The 13,172-nt window shown below is 37.9% G+C and overlaps 1 protein-coding gene across 3 annotated transcripts in view; it reads left to right on the top strand.

Annotated features, from left to right (window-relative positions):
- mfsd1 (major facilitator superfamily domain containing 1) overlaps window positions 1–13,172 on the top strand; it is a 33,535-nt gene that overhangs the window by 1,081 nt on the left and 19,282 nt on the right. For all 3 annotated transcript variants that reach the window (XR_001857603.2, XR_001857604.2, XM_017691846.2), the window contains exons 3-9: window positions 1,187–1,299; window positions 1,619–1,661; window positions 2,916–2,983; window positions 3,074–3,182; window positions 5,361–5,463; window positions 11,016–11,114; window positions 11,450–11,561. Coding sequence is in view for 1 of the 3 variants with exons in the window: in XM_017691846.2 (XP_017547335.1) it covers window positions 1,187–1,299; window positions 1,619–1,661; window positions 2,916–2,983; window positions 3,074–3,182; window positions 5,361–5,463; window positions 11,016–11,114; window positions 11,450–11,561 (647 nt within the window). In the remaining 2 variants the exon portion in view is untranslated. The remainder of the gene's footprint in view (window positions 1–1,186; window positions 1,300–1,618; window positions 1,662–2,915; window positions 2,984–3,073; window positions 3,183–5,360; window positions 5,464–11,015; window positions 11,115–11,449; window positions 11,562–13,172) is intronic.

The following is a 13,172-nucleotide window of genomic DNA, read 5'->3' as shown; positions in this document are numbered from 1 at the left end:
AAAAATATACATGCTATTAATATATATTACATAGACAGTACACAACCACGCTTTATTAGTAATGCAGGATAAGTCCTTTAACAATCAAGTACTGAAGTACAAAAAACAGCATGTACAGCCAAAGTAATTAATCAGCTAATATGAATGTAAGTATATTTATGAAATATATGTAGTCCAATAAGCTTAAAGTGCCTATGTGCACTGTCTAGAATAACGTATATAAGGGTCTTATTCTGAAGGATTATGGCTTGGTATATTTTTTACTTTATTGCGAACGAATGGGCTGCAGATTTAATCTGCTGCTTTTTAAAAAATGTTTGAATTAAATATTGTTGTTTTTTTGAGCCTCATTAGAGCCAGACATAAAAGCACATTCCAGAAATGAGGCAAACAATTGATTTATTTTACATATTTTTAATTGTTCTCTAATGTTGATCTGAATCAGTAAATTACAGTCTTTATAGTAAAGGGCTAATTCACCAATTTTTCCAAATTTCTGTGTAATTCAATATTTGAGATGTAGACGGAGTCATTCAGAGTGATTTGGTGTGAAATTGTTGATTTGTAGAGACTCAATGTCTTTACAGTGGTGGTGATAGGAACCAGGGGTCACCATGACTACAACACAGATATTATGAATATTATGCCTGATCAGTGTGTATACCAGTGGGATCCCTTTGCAAAATACAATGAATTACAATTAAGCTTAGTGTGAATATGTTAAGTTGATACCAGTTAAAGCAATTTAAAATGGCCATATGTAATATTTATTACACTTATTACATTATTTTGGGGGTGCATTTGTTTCTCCATGCAAAATGTTGCATATGCAGGATTTTTTGTTATTAACATATGACAAAATAAGATAACATAAGATGCGTTTATTGTCATTGCACAGTGTACAATGAAATTGAGCAGCAATCCAACGGCACTTCCTACATACAAAATAATTTAAACATAAGGCTAAAATATATAAAGTGCAGATTTAAGGGGAAAAAAAAAGTATCAAAAATCTTAAATGTAAAGAAAAAGGACTGTAAAACTATATATTCTAAAACAGTCAATAGACAATAGAAGGTGATATGCAAAATTTCCTTACAATTTCAAATGGGTTTTTAGGTCTGACTCTCTCTCTCTCTCTCTCTCTCTCTCTCTCTCTCTCTCTCTCTCTCTCTCTCTCTCTCAGGATATGCAGTTAAACACTTCCAAGTTCATGCAGCTCTATGCCTGGTACTCATGGCCCAATGTATTCCTCTGTTTCCTGGGAGGCTTTCTATTGGACAGAGTTTTTGGCATCAGGTGAGTCGACTTCAGGAGTTAATGCTATTAGAATTTTATTTCTTCATTCATTTTTTTTATATAAATTCATTGCAAAATGACATTTTATGTCTTGGTAGCTTTATTTACTGCATTACACTAGACTAGTTAATACACTGTCATGCACAAACAGATGCATTGTCAACAAATTTAGCATAGGCCTAAGGAATATAGCACCAACCACCTTACTGAAGCTCTAGTTTGCATTTATAAAGTCATTTTAAAAGCTTTGTTAATTCCTCTACTTTGTGTAAGTTATTTTTCAGCAGTAGGTGTAATATGACCCTCTCTCTCTTTCTAGGTTGGGAACAGTGATCTTTGCACTGTTTGTGTGTGTTGGACAGGTAGGAGAACATCCGGTACAGGGTTAGGCCTATATTAATGACATATTTGCCTAATTGCAATTATTTAAGCTGGCCACAGTTTCTTTCCACAGTCGTTAGCTTTTACAGTCTCATGTTTATGTCACAACAAACATTGCGCGAATGGATTTTCTCACAAAAATATCAGAAGTTCTAACTTCTGACATGTACACTCTCAGAAATATAGGTAGTAACTGTCACTGGGGCAGGACCCCTCTTGTCACTGGGGTGGTACCATCAAGGCTACATCTCAGTAGCTTTAGTCAGGGAACATAACTGTATCATAATCCACTGAAATGATATTTTCTAAGCTGTACTGACTCCACACGCCCCGCCTCGCCTCCAGGCTTTTATTCTATTGTTCTGTTTTAAAACATTCAGTTATGAAATACGAACAAATACAAACTTTTCACCTGGAAAAACTGATTGAAGGTTCACAGTCAGACCTTAAAACAACTGCTGTACTTTTGAGGGAACATTTACACTGTTTGTATCAAAAAATGCACCTGCAGAGAACTTTTATTGATAACAGTGTAGCTCCTTTAGGGGGCACCAGTGAGTAATGTTTGTTTATTTGAGCCTGAGCTGTATGTGTTATTAGTTGGGAGCATTTTCCAATAATCATGCAGTTTTCATAATTATGACAGGCCTAGTGATAATTTGTAATGTGATAGTGTATTTTTTTTTTTTTGGGTTATGTCATATGCTGAGCTTTTGATGTTTAGCGATGCTCCTGTAAATTCTGATACTAATCAGTATTGCAATATACGATAATATATTCTGTTAAATTCTTTAGAACGTATACAATTTTAATTCTAATACACTACATGTCAAAAAGTATCCAGACATTTCTTATGAAGAACATCAGAGACACAGTCTTATTCATATTTATATATTCATGCCATGATGATCTTTTAGATATTGATACAAATACTGTGACCACACTAAGAAATCATAAAAGGAGGATCGTACATTAAAACTCAAAAATAGATTAGAAATGTTACACCTAACAAGATAGTTCAGCCAATGGAAGCATAACTATATTGGAATCACAGCACTTTTTCCTATATACTCAATCTATTTAATGGGACCAGAAGTAATTGGACACTTGACTACTCAGTTATGTGCCATTGTATCATTAAATCAGGCCCAAAAAACTAGCAAAGAATTTCCCATAAAGATTTCTGAGCAGTGTCCTGATTGTGCAAATCTATAATATAAATCTGTTTTTTGCAGGTGATATTTGCATTAGGTGCTTTGGTTGATCATTTCTGGTTGATGGAGTTTGGCCGCTTTGTTTTTGGGTAAGTTTCACTTTTATTTAGATCAGATTTACCCACTACTCATGATTAAATGACTTGGTATGCCTTTCTTTTCTGTTTCCGGCTCTGCAGCATTGGAGGGGAGTCTTTGGCCGTGGCACAGAACACATACGCAGTGAACTGGTTCAAAGGGAAGGAGCTCAACCTGGTGTTTGGCCTGCAGCTCAGCATGGCTAGAGTGGTAAGACATCACCAGAAATTATTAGAAAAAAATTGCAGAACTTTTTAGGTCCATTTACAAAGTATTTAAGGGTTTATGTAACAAAATCATCCACTATATTGCCAAAAGTATTCACTCACCCATCCATGGCCACAGGTGTATAAAACCAAGCACCTAGGCCTGTAGACTGCTGAGTCGCATAGTGCGCAGAGGTCCCCGACTTTCTGCAGAGTCAATCGCTACAGACCTCTAAACTTCATGTGGCCTTCAGATCAGCTCAAGAACAGCGTAGAGAGCTTCATGGAATGGGTTTCCATGGCCAAGCAGCTGCATCCAAGCCTTACATCACCAAGTGCAATGCAAAGTGACGAATGCAGTGGTGTAAAGCGCCGCCACTGGACTCTAGAGCAGTGGAGACATGTTCTCTGGAGTGACCAATCACGCTTCTCTGTCTGGCAATCCGATGGATGAGTCTGGGTTTAGCAGTTGCCAGGAGACGGTACTTCTCTGACTGCATTGTGCCAAGTGTAAAGTTTGGTGGAGGTGGGATTATGGTGTAGGGTTGTTTTTCCACTTTAATTTTAAATATATGTACACTGCTCAAAAAAATGAAGGCAACACTCAAATAACACATCCTAGATCTGAATGAATGAAATATTCTCATTGAATACTTTGTTCTGTACAAAGTTGAATGTGCTGACAACAAAATCTCACAAAGATCATCAATGGAAATCAAATTTATTAACCAATGGAGGCCTGGATTTGGAGTCACACACAAAATTAAAGTGGAAAAACACACGACAGGCTGATCCAACTTTGATGTGATGTCTTTAAAACAAGTCAAAATGAGGCTCAGTGTTGTGTGTGGCCTCCACGTGCCTGTATGACCTCCCTACAACGCCTGGGCAGCTCCTGATGAGGTGGTGGATGGTCTCCTGAGGGATCTCCTCCCAGACCTGGACTAAAGCATCCACCAGCTCCTGGACAGTCTGTGGTGCAACGTGGCGTTGGTGGATGGAGCGAGACATCATGTCCCAGATGTGCTCAATCGGATTCAGGTCTGGGGAACGGGCGGGCCGGTCCATAGCTTCAATGCCTTCATCTTGCAGGAACTGCTGACACACTCCAGCCACATGAGGTCTAGCATTGTCCTGCATTAGGAGGAACCCAGGGCCAACCGCACCAGCATATAGTCTCACAAGGGGTCTGAGGATCTCATCTAGGTACCTAATGGCAGTCAGGCTACCTCTGGCGAGCACATGGTGGGCTGTGCGGACCTCTAAAGAAATGCCACCCTACACCATTACTGACCCACTGCCAAACAGCTCATGCTGAAGGAAGTGACCAAAACATCAGCCAGAAAGCAGAAAGGTACTGAGAAGTGGTCTGTGGTCCCACCTGCACAACCACTTCTTTATTGAGTGTGTCTTGCTAATCGCCAATAATTTCCACCTGTTGTCTGTTCCATTTGCACAACAGCTGTGAAACTGATTGATTGTCAGTGTTGCTTCCTAAGTGGACAGTTTGATTTCACAGAAGTTTGATTTACTTGGAGTTATATTGTGTTGCTTAAGTGTTCCCTGTGTTTTTTTGAGCTGTGTGTGTGTGTGTATGTGTGTATATATATATATAAATATAAATTTTTCCCTTTTTTTAAAGAATTAAAAAGGCTGATTTTGTTGCTGTGCTTTTAAAACTGATATATGTAAATAAGCTCTGTTTTGATTGCTTGTCCTGTAATGTGCCTCATTTGAAAAGCAGTCTGGGCTAAAACACTCCTTATAACTTTATTATGAATGGGTGGGGCTCAATTGCAGTAGACCTAACAGGTGGATATGTCTATATTTGTTGTGATTTTACAAATACACTAAATTTAAATTGGGCTGTTTACACTGACTGTATGGACTGTATTTAATTCAGTTTCACAATTCTTTGTTGGATGAATAATGGTGTTTAAGGCATAAATATAGAAATTTATTGTTATTTAATTAGGTTCAAATATTTAAAATTGAACCTAAACCTGAAATAAATGAATCCCTTCTTATTCCCTGTTGTGGTCCTATATAACACTGCTAAACTGTTGAATCCTAACGCTGCTGGTTAGGGTTGACAGTAAACCATGTTAAATGATCCCCAGTAGATTTCCGTCACTTTTATCAGTTTAAGAGTGATTTCAGATGATTTCTCTCCGTCTCCCAGGGCAGTACAGTCAATATGAACATTATGGGCTCGGTGTACGATCACATGAAGACTGTGCTGGGCCAAACGGGCTACTTCACTCTAGGATCTGCTCTCATGATCGGTAAGTGTTCAGTGCCTGATATAACCTGCGTAGTCAGTCAAGGACTTCCCCGTAGCCTTGACACTGAACCATTTTGGTGAAGTGATTCATGCAGTAGTGGATCCCTGTGCCGTTTATTGAAAAAATGATGGTAGGGGTTATATATAGAGTGTAGTCCAACTGTTTCTCTGCATACTTTGTTAGACCCTTTTTACCCTGTTCTTAAGTGGTCACATCCTCACAGAGCAGGCACTATTTGGGTGGTGGGTCATTCTCAGCACTGCAGTGACAGTGACATCGTGGTGTGTTAGTGTGTGTTGCGCTGGTGGGAGTGGATCAGAGACAGCAGTGCTTCTGGAGTGTCCACTCTATTAGACACTCCTACCTTGTCAGTCCACCTTGTAGATGTAAACTCAGACGGAAGCTCATCTGCTGCTGCATAGTTTGTGTTAGTCATCATCTGTCTTCATCAGTGGTCACAGGACGCTGCCCACAGGACGCTGTTGGCTGGATTTTTTTGGTTGGTGGACTGTTCTCAGTCCAGCAGTGACACTGATGTGCATATATAATTTTAACATTTTTATTTATTTTTTTTTTTATATTTGTGTATGTGTCAGGGCTGATGTGTGACAGAAGGATAGCAGCAAGAGTGAAAGGGAAGGTTTACAAGACAGCAGTGCGTCCTGCTATGATGGACGGTTTGGAGACTGTGGCTCTGTCTAAAAGACAGGAGGCTGAGCTGGAGGTGGCGGAGATGAAGATGCTGAGATTTTCGTTGGGAGTGACGAGGCTGGACAAGATTAGAAATGAGCAGATCAGAGGAACAGTGAAGGTGGAGCAGTTTGGAGATAAAGCCAGAAAGGCCAGGTTGAGATGGTTTGGACATGTGTTGAGGAGGAATAGTGGATATATTGGGCAAAGAATGTTGGAGATGGAGCTGCCGGGTAGAAGGAGAAGAGGTAGACCTCCGAGAAGGTTTATGGATGTAGTGAAGGTGGACATGGAGATGGTTGGTGTGAAAGTAGAGCAGGCAGTGGATAGGGCAAGATGGAGGCAGATGATCCGCTGTGGTGACCCCTAAAGGGAGCAGCCGAAAGAAGAAGAAGATTTGTGTATGTATACTTGAAAGTTATTTATTTGGATGCAAAAAATTGGGCTGATGCAGATATCCCATATTTGTCTTATGGCTCATAAGCATTTATAAAATGTGAATCAGCATTACAGAAAAAACCCTGTTTGTTTCTGCAGATGCACTAAAATGATTAAAGTGCAGATCATTTCTTACAGTATCTCAGCATCGCCTAAACATTCTCTTCTTCTGGAGTGCCGTAACGACACAGATGAAATGAGATGCTCGCGGTAAAAATGAACAAGAAAGACTAATTGGGACATAATCCAAGCTCGTAGTCACAACGAAGGCATGGGTCAAAGCCAGAAAACAAACATAACTATAAGCAAAGTCCAGAAAGCGGTCCAAAAGGTCAGAACACAGAGATAACCAAAGGCAGAAAATCCAAAGGGAAAAGCAAAAGACGTAATCGGAATAAAACAAACAGGTCATAAACAAGAAGGCAGATATACAATGGAAATGCTCAGTAGGTCAAATAACGAATAATAAAGCCCAGGCTTATAAATTATACTAAGGATATCACATGACCTAAATCACAGGTGACCCAAATTAGTATTCAATAGTGTGAAACCAGTGATTGGAGTGTGAAGGCAGGTCAGATCCCCCAGAGGAGTCTGGGAGATGGAGTCCAAGTGAGTGTCAGAGCCTGAGGGTTGCGTGACAAGTGCAATGAATACATCATCAGATATCTGCTGATATTATGATTTCCATATCTTTGTGCAATGCTAAATGTTTATATTAATAAGGGAATTTTTTAAATAAGGGAATGTATTTTAGGATAAATGTGACTTTTTGTGGTTGTGATACTTTAGGAAGCGATTCAGTGCATCATGAAGTGTCAATTATCTTAATATCATCCAAAGTGATTTTTTTTTTTTTTTTTTTTTTTATCATTGTTTTATTTGTTGGTTTAAGATATGCATCAAAAACATACACTTGCACACCTACACAGACAAAGAAACAAATAATAAAACAAAAAAAAATAAAATAATGGGAAAAAAAAAAAAAAAAAAAAAAGACAAAAAACAGTTACATTAAAAGTGAAATATTTGAACACCACAAATCAGTGGTTGATAGCATCTTAATCATACAAACAGAGACACAAAAGGAGGCAGGAGGCAACGGCCCAAGACAAAATTGGAGGGAGTCACTTTTTGAATGTAACTAATTGGAATCTTGATGATCCAAGAGCTCCACATCATCTAGATGTGTTAAGAAGGGTCCCCATGCTTTGTAGTAATTACCTATAGATCCTTTAAGGGTGTAGTTCATTTTTTCGAGTTTCCAAAGTGATTTTTTAAAATAAAAATATATTGAGTACACACATACAGCTGGAGGAAGTGCGTATACAGTGCTGGGATATAGACAGTATAGCAATTTTACTTTGGGATTTTTACATGTGAAAATGGCCTTTTAAGAGGATTTTGATTGAATATTGTGATAATCAATTATGATTTGCTTATAACATTTCAAAACGAATGCATTTGAATGGACTAGCCCTGCATTTCTGCTCCCCTGCTGCTTATTGTGTGTCGGTTAGATGTATGCCGTGTGCTCTTGTTAGAGAGTTAGTATCATTTGAGAAGCTTTTGGCCACATTTGGCATCACTTCACTCAACCTCTGACACTGGGGTCTTGAGTTACACTCCCATATCCCGGTCGGTGTGCCTTTTTTTTGAAACCTGAAGCCATGTTTCGTTAATGCGCTGACAAGATGAAATCCTCTTGGGTTTTTTGTGCAGAAGTGCTGTTATCGCTTCATGGAGTTTCCCCTTTCACTTCTGCTCATCTCATGTTACTTTGGTCTTATCCAAATAACAAGCCTCCGAAGCTTCGTCTTCGCTGCGTCATTGTTTTCTCTTCTCTTTTTAGGAGTTATCTGGGCTGCAGGTTTTAAAAAGTTTTGCCTCTATACAACCTGTTGGGCTGCAGATTCATTGTAATTGTCTAGTATGAACTGTACAGATTGTGTTAGTTCTTGTTTGATTCAGCGTTGCTGGTTCACTGAACATTGAGTTTGTTTACATGCACACAATAATCTGATAACTGCAGAAAAGCAGGTTCTGTCAGATATCTGATCAACACGTTTACATGTGCTTGAGTAGTCCGATAACGTGAAACTCTGTGTCTGCATTATTCAGACAGTAATCTGATTTCTGCTTTGCAAGCAGCCAATAAGCTCACAGAAGAAGACGTGACGTAAATGTGACGTAAAACCCAAACTTCATGCTGCGGCTTTTTAAAAACACCGTGCCACTTTACCTGAAAATATGAACGTTTGAATATTTAAATACTTTGTGTTTGGTTTCAGCGTAACTCCAATATTCTTTTGCTGAATCTCACACATTCGCAGACTAAGAAATCCGAAAGAAATCAGAGTAAGAGTTGACATGCGCTGAGAAATCTGATTACTGAGCTAAAGTCCAGCCTCTTTATCAGATTTCTTTATTGTTTATATGGTGTTTACGTGACCGTTTGAGTAATCAGATAACTGCAGAAATAAATATCATGTAATGTGCATGTAAACACATTCACTATTGAAGGAATAGACAGCGGTACCAGCAGAACGCTTTTGGCAGAGGTGGATGATTTGATGCCGTGTTATTGTTATTGTGATAAATTACTCAGCACATTGTAGGTGGCCTGAGTATGTCTGGAGCGCTGACCAGTTGCATGATTCATCTAAATAGAGATCTAGAGCACTTGTAGTGAACCTGTACACGATAATGCATTGTATCACACTGTCAGACTGAAACTGCAAAGGAAAAAGACGATAATTGACAGCTCATTATGTCATTTTTTGACCAGCTGTTGCTCGTTCCTTATTATGTTGAATAAAGTGATGTCGGTGTTTCCCCTTTCATTAAGCTCTGTCTGGCTTGGATGAGACATCAGGATGTCACAGGCAGTCTGTCATTCAGTTTTTTTTTTATGTGATATTTATTCTAATTTAAGTAAAAAACGTATTTTTCTGCTTTTCATTTGACTTTTTAAAAAATAAATATATAAATAAAGCGCAACTGAATTGCTGAACATTATATCTGTTCGAAGTTGATAGCAAAGATTAATTGTTTTTCTAGGCTTTACACAAAAACATTGCTGTGAGGGTTTGATTGCGCATTAGTGGGGTTGTACTGATGTTGGATGGTCAGTTCTGGATCACTCAAACTCATCCCAAAGATACTGGATGGAGCTCCATCTCTCCAGAGAACATGGTTCCACTGCTCCACAGCCCAATGCTGGGGCATGGTGACCTCAGGATCTTGTGCAGCTGCTCTAGAGTGCCCTATTCCTTGTCAAGAAACTGCTTTAAACCATGTCCAAACATATTTAAATGTCAATCATCATGCAGATTAAAATGTATTCATGTTGTGTAGTAAATCAATTATATATTTATATATATATATATATATATATATATATATATATATATAGAGAGAGAGAGAGAGAGAGAGAGAGAGAGAGAGAGAGAGAGAGAGAGAGAGGGTTCACCAAAAAGATTGATTTTTCTTTTTCTAAATATTTTTTGATAGATGAATAGTTACATATCGCTGCTGTTGGAAAACAACCCTGTATCTCCGTTTTTGTCGTTTTTCAGTTTTTTACATAATTTGAAAATACCTGTTGCCCTTAACATTGTTTGTAAATTTCATGATGAATGGACCAAAAGAAACAGTCCAAAATACTTAAAAATGTCTGGTTCCATTGACTTACATTAAAAGTAAAGTAGGATTTTTTTCTTATTCTGTAAAGTTATTATTTTGGACATATGAGGTTTTGTTCAGACAACAGCGATATACTCTGAAGGAATTAAAAATAGACCTAACTATAAGAGTAGAAATAAAGTACATCTCACTTTTTATGCTAATTCTCATTATCGAAGTGTGTGCACATACTGTATGTGTCTCATTATCAAAATGTAGAGTTCTTGCTGTTTTTAATAAGAAGAAAAATATTTTGTATTACGTATTACTGTTGAATCTCTTGTAATGTTTGCCTTGTAAACTGTTAGGATGTGAACAGAACTAAGTTTTAAACCTCAGTGGTTGTCAGTGTGTTATGGTAATGAGATAAACATTATATTTTGTAATCTGAATCTTTTAATAATTAGCGTAGACATGCTGTCGTATACAGATTATGATCAAGGCTGGGGAGTATAAATACGCATTTGTCTTCAAATATATCATAAATTTGGCCACTTAAATGGGACATTACTGAAGATTAAAACTAAATAATTCATTCAGTTTTTTTAAATGAACGTTGTCATGTTCATGAGTATAACTCTGCTATGTCAGCAGTGACCTTCAAATAGCTGGATTCACTCATTAGCAGGATTGTCCAGACACTTTAGGACATATAGAGTTTGGCTTAGGCTGCAGTGCCATGGAAAAGTGTGATATCTGGAGAACTGAGGAGAACTGACCCGTGTGGACTTGTGTTTCAGGGGCCACGACGTGTGTCTTATCGCTGTTCTGCGCTCTGGTGTTGGGCTTCCTGGACAAGCGAGCAGAGAGGATACTCAACAAGGAGCAGGGGAAGACTGGTCAGTTAACTGTGTTTGTGAGTTTATGGCTGCTTGGGCCTCCAACGTACAAAGCTGTTCAGATGTTAGATTGCCTGTCTGTGCATGTTCCACTTAAAACAGATTGATAAGTAGCTCTTCTGCTGCTCGCAGCATCTTTTTTGTGACTGTATTACATTCGGGTTGTCAGCGAGGGTTAGGGACATGATTACAGCCCTCGCCGCAGCCTTCAAAGCTTTTCATACGTCCTGTTATATGTTATATAAAAAAACAGCTTAACTGAGCAGATAATGCCACGGCGAGCAGAGGGAAGCAGTTGTCTGTTTTTATGATTTGTGTTGTGCTTGCTGGCGCAGGGGAAGTGATCAAGCTGAAGGATGTGAAAGACTTCCCTTTGCAGCTATGGCTAATTTTTATCATCTGTGTGGGATATTACGTCGCCATCTTCCCCTTTATCGGCCTGGGACAGTAAGTACACACTCATGTCCACTTTTTCATACTTTGTTTTAAGAAAAAGTTAATATTTTTGGTGTTGAGTGTTGATTAGGGCAGCCAAGATTCATTAAACTTGATTACTTGTGTTAAAAAAATATTGATAATGAACATTTTCTATGAATCTGCAGCATTTAGTTGGGATTATTCGGCATGCGATACCATTAGAGATGGGAGATAGGAGACCGTTTTTGTCTACGTAGTGTGGATAATGTGAGTGTATAACACTGACCAACTGCATGTTTTATTGCAAAGACAGCATAGTTAGGTGGGACCCACCACATACAGGAAACCAGCCCATTGCAGGTGGGAGTGGGCTGAAGCACGCATGAAGAGAAATTCTATAAATTAACGAATATCCTAAATAAAGTAGAAAAACCACGGAGTCATATATGAACGGTAAAAAATGATAACAGTAAAACAGTTAAAGTGAATGAAGTCATTTTAGACACAAGAGCTGCAAAGCACATGATCATGTAAACAACAAGCTTACAGAGATGATGGGGCCCACGATGGGGCCCAAAATCACTTATTTCACTGCGTTCTCTGTAGAGGATGTCTTAACTTATTTTCACCAAGAAAATTAGTAATTTGTCTGAGGGTATTCAAACTTTTGCCTTTGACTGTATATATAATTACACTTTTTTACAACCCCAATGAAGTTGAAATTCAAATGAAAATTCAAAAAATGAAATTCAAAATCAGTAAATATTTGCAAAAAACAATAAAGTTTATCCGTTTGAACATTAAATATCTCGTCTTTCTAGTGTGTTCAGTTGAATATAGGTTGAAAAGGATTTGCAAATCATTGTATTTTGTTTTTATTTATGTTTTACACAACGTCCCAACTTCATTGGAATTGTGGTTGTAACATGCTTCCTTGTTTATCTTTTTCCACTAAAGTATTTAAGATCTTGAAACGGCCAGGTATAGTTTATCATTAAGTTAAGTCCATTTTTATTGTTAGGTCACTGCTAGATTAATGGCCAGTACTTGGTATTCTTATTACTCAACAGCATATGTTATGACTCCTGACAGCCCTTAATGTCATCTATATATTCAAGAACAGATTTAAAATTTCCATTTTACTTGTTTTGAGGAAGAGATTTTGTGTTTGCCTTTAGATAAATGTTGCATTAATTAAAAGCTAAAGCCACTAAAATGCAAATTAGCAGTTGCCAAAAAGGGGCAACAATCGATAGCAAGCCAATTTTACTTGCTCCCATAGGGGGCAGTATTAAAATGCTGAGCAGCCACAGTCTCATATTTCCCTTATTTAAAGGGGAATTCCACCATTTTTTTTCTAAATATCTGCTTAATTCAGTGGTTGAAATGTAAGCAGTGTCATTCAGAGTGGCTTGATTCAAAATGGTTCATTTGTAGAGAAACTTACTGACTCTGATTTATTTACAGTGGTGGTGATAGGAACCAGGGATCCTGATGTCTACAACACAAATATAGCCATTTCATTTCCAAAACGCACACATTTGTGATGAATTTGAAAACTCAGAAAAACTTTTTTCTTTTGGGAACTACATTTCCTTAGAACACCTTTATTGTATTACTCTACCTTAACAGATTAGAATA

The sequence above is a fragment of the Pygocentrus nattereri genome, chromosome 19 (genome assembly GCF_015220715.1).
Source record: "Pygocentrus nattereri isolate fPygNat1 chromosome 19, fPygNat1.pri, whole genome shotgun sequence".
Classification (NCBI taxonomy): Eukaryota; Metazoa; Chordata; class Actinopteri; order Characiformes; family Serrasalmidae; genus Pygocentrus; species Pygocentrus nattereri.
This window is presented reverse-complemented; position numbering and strand designations above follow the sequence as displayed.